Here is a 9,463-nt window from a genome sequence, read left to right on the forward strand (position 1 = left end):
GAGAAGGAGCTCACCCCAGTGTTAGAACCTTGGGTCTCCGGAGCCCCGATTATAGATCAGTAGCATGCTACCGCAAGCCTCGAGTTCGGCCGGGCATTTCCTATATGGCGTTTAAGGCGCCTGTTATAGTATACTTTGCAAACAGGCGCACACCCCCTCCCCACGGGCCGGCCCATCTACATTCTTTTTCTGTTTTTAAACGACAAGAAAGTGCGCGGGAGTGTTACGACTCGAACGCACGACCTCTTCCTCAAGTGTTAGCTATGGTAGCCAACCAGGCAACATGCCCGAATGTGTTTAGTTACTTCTTTTCATTCGTTTCTTCTTTTCTTTTCTTTCTTTTCCTTTTTTCTTTTTTTTGAAAATGCGTGAACTTTTTCTTATCAAAATCGATGAACTTTTTTTCAAACTTGATGAACTTTTTCTGAATTTGTGAACTATTTTTTGAAAGTGCATGAAATCTTTTTATTTTGATTAATTTTTATTCAAGTTCAATGATTTTATTTTTTAAATGATGAACTTTTTTCAAATTCGATGATTTTTTTCCAAATTTGATGAACTTTGTTTCAAATGTGTGAACTTTTTTTCAAATTGGACGTCTTTCAAAATCAATGAACTTTATTCAAATTTTATCTTTATATATATTTTTTACGAATTTTTCAGAATCATTTTTTTACAAAGCCAAAACAGTCAATGGTTTTTTAAGGGACAAAACAGTCAACGGTTGAACTAACGTAGGAATACTGCGTCCCGAGCGACCAGCCTTTGTTGGGCCTAGCCCAGGAAGCCTTCGCGTGCTCGTTCGACCGGCCCGTTTTGCCACGGGACTTGATGGGCTCTACTTGCGCCTCGTAGGCGGAATGGACGGTTCGTCGACTTGTGACGGCGGCGGGTTTTACTGGAGCGGAGGCGCATTTCCTCTTCGCTCGGGGGAAGGCGCAGCTGGTCGGAGGAGGAAGCCGTGAGAACTTGGCGAGAGAGGAGATGGGGAAGGGCGGCGAGCTGTGGGACGACTCGGCGCTGGTGGACGCCTTCGACCACGCCGTCGCCACCTACAAGGTACGCGCCCTAGCCCCCCTTTGATCCTCTGGCCCATTCCGGATTTGGTACCCCGTCGCCGCCGCTAGGGTTTAGGGTTTTGGGAGCTTATTCGCGGTCCGAGCTGGAGCATCTGGAGTAGGTCCGCGCGTTGGTTTGGTGGCTGGGGTTTGGGTCGGATGGGTTGCTCTGTCGAATTTCTTCGCCGCTGTGCAGTAGTATGAGTACAGCATAACTGTACATGATAGATTTAGTTTTCAGTGCATTTCTCTCTGGTTAGATAAATAGCTCGATTAAGTTTCCCCCTTTACTTGTTACTAGCTTAGTGCCCGTGCGTTGCCACGGAACAATAAATTTGCACGTCATTCATCATCATTGTTGGTGTTCCAACCTTGCCAGTTGTCTCCCCGTCAACTACAAACACACGGTCAACTCTTTGCTCTAACAAGCCCTCTGCCAAAAGCGCTCGACCCATAAAATAGTCGACATACATTCTTATCATTATGTGTAAGAGAAAATGTATCTCCATGTTCTCAATCAAATCTCTTATAGCTTAATGGATATTGGTCACCGTGGAAAATATCCTCACAATGCCACCAAATAATAAATTTAGGCATAGAGATCATGAGCTGTAGGCATAGTTATAAAAATATCTTGTACTCCAGGATGATGTGTCCGGTAAATTTTGAAGGGTTGATTGTCTATAATTTTCTACAAGTAGCACCATCCAAAGGGTGTAGCTAACAAGTCAAAATTATCTAAGTGTAGTAATGCAATGGTTGTCTTTCCCTTGCTGCTTCTGGATAGTATTGTTCGAAGACAAGTTCTCTCTAAAATCCACCAACATAGCCTGACTGACAAGCAAGCAGCAAGCAAGCTTGGTCAATCAAAATCATACAAAATTCGACCCTACCCACAACAAGGAAAATAACGGATTCATCGTCTCTTGTTATGACCTAATTTTCCTAGAAAATGATGTCGTAGTAGGTAGTTCCTTGAATATTCTCAATGCTAAAAGCACAAAGATACTACTTCTTACAACAATAACAGAGCAAAATCCAAGGAACGTGCTTCACCTTCAAAGCACTACAACACGGAAGAGCTCCTCAAGATCCTGCAAAGGATTAACTGAGGCATGTATCTGAAATAACTTGAGCAGAACAAGCCACATGTAGTGCTAAGCCATACATTCAACCTCCCGTCAAAAAAAACATCCATACATTCAACCTCTGTGTTTGACATAGAGAAACTCAAAATAAATAGGTACCTTAAAAACAAATAGAACCAAATTAGGGAGGGGGTTGGGGGGGGGGGGGGGGATACCAGACCATACCTAAAATTCCACCTATTTTATAAAGATATAACTGAAATTACATGGCGGTCTAGTATCCCACCCTTCATAATTTTTTTCCAGAAGGTATTTGGGTCCAACACAGTGGGATATAAAATTGTTGCTTTTCACATCTGTACCATCAACGATCGATCAACCTATGGCCAAATTTCATTTTTTTATCAACACTGACTAATTTAACCTGAGATGGAACTAACCCATTGGTACAAACCAGTAAACAAAATATTTTGTGTCTAGAAACACCCAACTCTTTGTAACAAATAATAAGTGGCAAAAAAATACCCCAGCTAAATTTTCTAGCTGGAGTTCACACAAAAAGAGCAGGGAACACTGGATCGTCAGATGAATCAATTATGTCGCATTATGTGTTTTCATCTGTACATGTCACAAATTAGCAGCCTTAATAATGTAATAGTGAAGAACAAAAGACCGTATACACTCAAGGTTTTGTAGAGTGGGTGAGGCAATTGTAGTACCAAAGAGCACCCAATAGCACTGGTATATTCTGTATCAACCTGAAAGAAAATGCCTCTTTTTATTAGATGTCTATCAAGTAACTCACGCCCTACAAAAGATTCTCTAGATCTGCTGCTTGCGCAAACTACAATGTTTTACCCGCAAATGTGGCTAGGGGTGAAACTGTAATTTAGAAAATTGAAAAAAAGCAAAGTATATGATCTGCTACCATACACATGGATTAAGCTAGATCCTCTTATACCTTTTTCACGTCGCACTGGCTAAGCTAGGCGATGAATTCTCAGCTTAAAAGTTCTTCTACAGGTTAATTTCCTTTCTTTTTAGACACTTTTCATCTAGTGGACAATTGACCAAGTGGTTGAATTATCAAAGACATATGCAGCAGTACAGCCAATGTCTTTCAAACTGGTGAGAATGTTACATACCTCACATTCATCACCTGGTAAGGAGCAATGCTGACCGCCAGCATCGTTGACAGTGGAAGCTCTAGCTCATCTGCAATAGACAGACACACGTGCATAAGTAACATATATCTGTTCCATCTCTTGTCAAATATCATACTTGATTTTAAGCAGGACGTATGGATCTTCGTTGTTACTCTACCTGGAAAGGGTAAGAACAAATGCACTGCAAGCGCAAGAAAAGCAGTCCACAGCCCATATTCACTCCTAAAATTTGGAATAGACACCATAGGATAAGTACGCCAAAAGTAAGTATTCCTGTCTCAAAAAGAATAAACATCCAGTAGAAATAGCAAGAAAAGAGGAAAAGGTAATAATTCTTTTGGGCCAAGTGGCAGAACCGTACTTGATCCATGAGATTACAGGGCTAGGTGCTTGCAGAACAAACAATGGCACGAGGAAAGATTTGTGTATGCCTGTGCCTTTAGCAAGCAAGAGCACTCTGCAACAGGCAAAAGAGTAATAAATAAAATGCTCAAATAATAGTCCAACATTTTATGACAAAACCAAATATGTCACAGAATGGAAGAAACTACATGGCAAATAGCAAGAGCTGAGTTTTCAAAGAATTATTACTACTTTTAGTTATTCAAGATTGCCGGTCCTCAAGAAAGAAATTACAATTTGGAGTCATGGCCTGAATAGCTCCAGTAACTCATCCAAGATCTGAAGCAAGATTACCACCTTGGTGTTGACAAGTTAGTATCGTAACATGAATGCGATCGATAGTAACTTATGATGGATCAGAAGCATAAAGTAACACTACAATTCTGCAGCAAGCTAAGCAAGTCACCAAGTGGTCCAAACGCTGAGTAAATTTCTGCATTCGAGTTATATGACATTCAAACATTTAATACAAAAACCATGCATTGCACTTTCCTGTGATACAGAGTGATGCTGCTGAACACAAGGTGTCATGTTCATGTGTAAACAGACTGAATATCTAGCAGCATTCGTCATCGCAGCATATGGTACTGCAAGTACACTGTCTATCTAGTTCTTGTGAAGTGTGTTAATGTTGCTCCTACCTCCTAGAGCTGTGGACATGATGCGTTTATTTTTTTACTTGCTGTGAAAATATCAGCTCATGTTTGATCAAGAACCAACTCCATCTAACAGTTGTTGTATGATGCCCTCTGAGTTCTGAACGAGTAACCATCGACAGGTTGCAGAATCTATGACAGGATCATGCATCTTACAATCTGACACCAGCAGTTGCGCAATTTACAGCTCTCGCAAGCAAAAGCACGAACAGATTCGGAGCCCGGATAGGGCTCATGCGTTTCTGTAGGAGCAAATTGCACCGGAAAAGGTACTTTTAGGTATCGCCAAGGAGATGAGGGGAGGCACTCACGCGGCGGCCGCGACGGAGACCCACTGCGTCGTGGGCGGGCTGAGCTACACCGACGCGTTGCACACGACGGCGCTCCCCCGGCTCCGGCACGGCCGGACCAGCGGCTGCGGCAGAGCGGCGTATCCCCTGCATACACGCACAAAGAGATCACCCGACGGCACGGTGAGTAGACGGAAGGCGGGCGCCGGGGGAACCCGGCGAGAGCGAGCAGCCTCACCTGAGCGCGTCGGTGCGCACAGCGGGGGAAAAGCCCGCATTCCCGGCGGGCCGCGCGCCTGCGGCAGCAGCACGGGGCAGGGCGCCGCAGTGGGGATCACGAGGCACGGCGAGATGGACATGGTCTCAGTCCTGTCACGGGTGGGCCCGTCAATGCAGGCGAGGGCAAGGGTTGGGTCGAGGGACTCCCAACCTCGTCTACGCGGCCAACGCCATCATCTATGTGTGGCCTGTGCTTGAGCGCGAGGATGGTGGTGAGCATGATTAATGGCGGCCTGCGTGAGCTTTGTGTACGTCGGTGCGGGGATGTACAGTGAGGAAAAGTGGAGGATGGGCCACGACCATGGGAGGGCGGGCGCTTGGTGGAGGAGGAAGCTCTAGGAGTGGACGGCGGCGAGGAATACGAGGGAGAGCGGCTGCTTCGGGCTGGACGGTTGTGGCGATTTTTTCAGGAGATAGATGAGATCGGGAGGAGCAAGGAGGTTGGGTGCCGACGGGGGCGTGAGACGTGTGTGCCTGATCGTTGCTTTTTGCATGCCATGCTGTGCGGGTGGCCTGACCGTGGGGGCGGAGGTTGATGGAAACGGCTCATTCGTTCGCTGGGTTTTTTCTGCGGGGATCGCACGAGATGGGGATAGCTATCGCACGAGGCGGGCGGGTGGAGAGGTCGAACCATCACGACGTTCGATCCTCCTTTAATAGTAGAGATGTGGAAGAACGCAGGGGTTCTCCCACATTTATGCGAATAGTTGGACTGCTCGTTTGCATTGTGCTAATTCATTGTGGTGACTTGTAGGCAATGCATGGCAAGAACAACCAAGGTGCTCCATCTGAGAAACAAGAGTCAGAAGATGTAGCTGCTGCTGCCGCGTACGCTGCCGCTGCTGTTGCAGAAGAACCTGTCTCTACTGAAGTGGCAGATGAGTAAGTAGACTGATGCTTGTGGCTTCAGATAATATCTTGTCCTGTTTTACTGGTATGACAGTGATTATCCTATGCAAAGATAGCAATTCTATACGTTACTCAGCTTGTTTATTGAAACTGGAGTCTGTGGAAACTAGAAAGGACGGTGCTATGTTCCTCTGTCTAACTGTCTTTCCTGAATGTTTCGTTTAGAACTTGACTTTTATTAGTGGGAAGATGTTAAGTGTGGGATTCATGTTATGGAACCGTCAACCAGTTCTACATGTGTGGTTAGAATTAAGGATTTAAGCTAGTACTAATGCTAGTTGAACCTGTCGCTGGAGTTTCACTGGTACTATTTCCGGCTACATATCTAGTGATTCCTTGCTAAATTCTCCAGTCTGTTGTTCAAACTTTGAATGCTCACTGTGAATCTATTTCAGCTAAGTGAGAACTTCAAACTTCAAAATTTTCCTTTTGCTTTAAAATGTATCAAGTGGTGTAATGGCCTAATGCTTACCTGTTTATTTTACCTGAACTTGTTTTATCCTTTCCATTCACATTTGTCAATAATTTACACAATTTTAAATTCTTGTTTTATTGTCCTAGAATTGATGAAGTATTGCTTTGTTTGTAAAGGCAAACAGAGAAAAATGACAGCTGCACTAACTTACCCATTGGTCCAGTGGAGACACCACAGCAGCCCTGTGAGGAAAGAAATACCGATAAGCAAGCTCCTCTTCAAGAAACTGATCTGGGCAAAGAGACAAAGATCTCTGAATCTAAGACATGCTTCTCAGATGTCACCAATACCGAGGGAAAGGATAGTTCAAACCAGCAGATAGAGGACTACAATGAATTACTCAGGAAGTACTATGAACTTGAGGTGCAAAGCCAGAAAGTTCTTGAGCAATTACATCAGACAAATTTTTGGAATTATCAAACCCCTGAACAATCTTCAGCATACCAACAGCAGCAAGTTCCTGCTTACATTGCCACAGCACCAGATCCAAACTCTTCAACCACTCAAACCTCATGCTGCTCCTTGAATGTTCCCATGGTTTCAATCTCCTGCTGTTCAACTGGGCAACAAAGTGGTGATTCCTCTGGTATGCCACCTAATGGAGGCTGCAGCATATCATTCACTTGTAAGTGCCTAGTTTGGTTAACCCTATATCCTTGTTTTCTTTGCCTATTACAGAGCTTTTAACCCTGTTCCTATCGCTATGGACCACATGATGTGCAGGTGATCATTGCCCTGGAGCAAGCACTACATATCCTACTGGTGCAGCCTTCACGCAGCTCCCAACTAAGGTATCTACTGGCGATGATCAAGTTGCTAAGGCTGCAATGATGACTGCTGAAGGTGCCATGAATTTCATGAGAAATACAATATCTGGAGATGCTGCCTCCTTTCCAAGTAAGCATTTTCCCTCGTATGAATGGTTGGTAGTTCTACTACTGTGCTTGTTCTGTGGATATCTTAAAGTTCTGTCTTAAAAGAATGCAATAGCTAGTTTCTCCTCTAGCACTCCTAATTTCCGCTTTTCAACTGTATATCAGATTGGTAGGACATTTTGTGCATGTTTCTTCAATGTAAAGGCTGACATTTAATTTCGTGAATGTTCATCAACTTGAGATCATAACATGCTAATACGTTTCATAGCACATATATATTTAATTTATCTCACCAGACACCTCTTCTCTTGATTAGACATAGGAAATGAAGGTGGAATTGGAAAGGAGAATAACACAACTTTGGGCATGAACCTGAATTTAGACACCACAGGAGCAGACAGTGATCTCGCTGTCGTACTGAATGCATGGTATACAGCAGGGTTTTACACTGGCAGGTAACCCTTGACCTCTCAATCCATAGTCCTCAGATTGCAAAGCAGCAATTTACTTTGTGGTCGTCTACATTTACTTTGTGATTCTCTTTTACTCCCTCCGTTCCTAAATATAAGCCCCTTTAGAGATTTCAATACAGACTACATACGGAGCAAAATGAGTGAATCTACACTCTAAAATATGTCTATATACATCCGTATGTAGTCCGCATTGAAATCTCTAAAAAGGCTTATATTTAGAAACGGAGGAAGTAGCACTTAGTTATTCTCCTTCCATAATGCAGAGAAACACGTGGCTCGCTCTATTGGCTTAGCACATATTGTATTGGGTTCCAACTAACAAGAGCTGAATTAAGTGAAGAACTTTCATGCTTGTACTTCACAGTTTTTCTTGCACCTGCAACTCAACCAATTGTCTTTAGTTCCTGTACACTTGAGTTTTCATCTCCGCAGTGGCTCATGCCATTTTGCCCCATGTTTTCTCATTAATCTGAAGTTTTTTTTTCTTCAGGTACCTCATGCAGCAATCGATGAAAAATCCCCGAGAAAATTGAGTGCCAAAAGCCATATAGAGGCTCACCAAGGATCCCATTCACTTCGGGAAGAACTGAAATATGCACTCAAATTATGATGTAACTGAACATGCTGATGGAGTTCTGCAACCACTGTTTTATGCCAGCCAGTACTTTTTCAAGCAAGTATTAGGGTATTCTTACATATGAATATGGATTTGCTGTGATTTGCAGTAAATGCTTGTCTGGATAGGTAAGGATTGGCTCAACCCCTTCAGATTGGCAGGAATTGTTGCCTGCCTATTCAACTAAGTTCCAAGTGGGTAAAGATGACGTATTCATGACCGTGTCGCCCAAATTTGTGAAATACAGTACTACCCACTATGGATATATATTAGCTGAATCCACTTCTCCAGTGTAATGAAAATTGTAATGTGTAAACTACTTTCTTCAGGTAGCCATTTGTGCCATGTGCACAGCTTTCATCAGCGCCTGCACTTGGCAGCTTCCAATCTTGACAGTTGGACGAAGAAGTCAGCCAAATTCGAGCAGAAAAGTTTTGGCTTTGATGATTTGTCCATGTAATGTGGCGGTCGCAGGACGGCACCTTTGGAATGTCGTGACTTGTATTCTTGTATGACCTGCCACCCCACGAGGCACGGGAGAAAAATATAGAATTATGGATATCCCGGTGAGAAGCAAAACCCACCCCCAACTCGAACGCACATAAAACAACAACGCATAAGAGCATCTACAGTTGTGGTCACCTAATTTTGGGCCCCTATATAGACGTGGGTGCTTCCATAGGAGGTGACCGGGCAAACGCATTTCTCATACTCCACAACCACATTGCTTGTATGTGAACTGTTACAAAAGTGAAATTCCAACAGACGATAGGATCTCATAGCTATATTGCATACTGCGAGGCTCTTGTAATTAGCTGCTGTTTCATTTTTTTTGCTGTGCCATATTATCAGAGTAAAGCCCGCAAGGATCAAAAAGTACCTGAACCAATTGTTGTGGAAATCTTCAAGGACTGTCACACCAGCAAGACGAAGGGCATGACTACACCAGTCAAAGCCGATGTTGTAAGTCCTTAATCCTCATGCCTATTTAACTACTACTTACTCTGATTTGTGCATTGAACTGCACGGTTTGCATCCAATGTCTATTACTCTTTTCAACTTTATACACAATTGTCTTAGCGTATCATGCACCTTACAAGGTTTAAAAGAGAGGAGTGATGTTCCTTTGATCTTGATATGTAACCTAGTTCAGTGCTGGACTTGCCCACACAACGT

General features: G+C 43.5%; 1 protein-coding gene and 1 pseudogene across 1 annotated transcript; one reads left to right on the plus strand and one right to left on the minus strand.

Annotated features, from left to right (window-relative positions):
* Nucleotides 1–871: 871 nt before the first annotated feature.
* On the plus strand, nucleotides 872–8,650 carry LOC109741495 (uncharacterized). The gene is made up of 6 exons (XM_020300587.2): nucleotides 872–1,059; nucleotides 5,694–5,821; nucleotides 6,440–6,948; nucleotides 7,047–7,220; nucleotides 7,515–7,653; nucleotides 8,162–8,650. Exons 1-6 carry the CDS (start codon nucleotides 985–987, stop codon nucleotides 8,202–8,204), a joined length of 1,068 nt encoding a protein of 355 aa, XP_020156176.1. The 5' UTR covers nucleotides 872–984; the 3' UTR covers nucleotides 8,205–8,650.
* On the minus strand, nucleotides 2,388–5,683 carry LOC120966534 (cold-regulated 413 inner membrane protein 1, chloroplastic-like; annotated as a pseudogene).
* Nucleotides 8,651–9,463: the final 813 nt, after the last annotated feature.

The sequence above is a fragment of the Aegilops tauschii genome, chromosome 6, assembly GCF_002575655.3.
Source record: "Aegilops tauschii subsp. strangulata cultivar AL8/78 chromosome 6, Aet v6.0, whole genome shotgun sequence".
NCBI lineage: Eukaryota > Viridiplantae > Streptophyta > Magnoliopsida > Poales > Poaceae > Aegilops > Aegilops tauschii.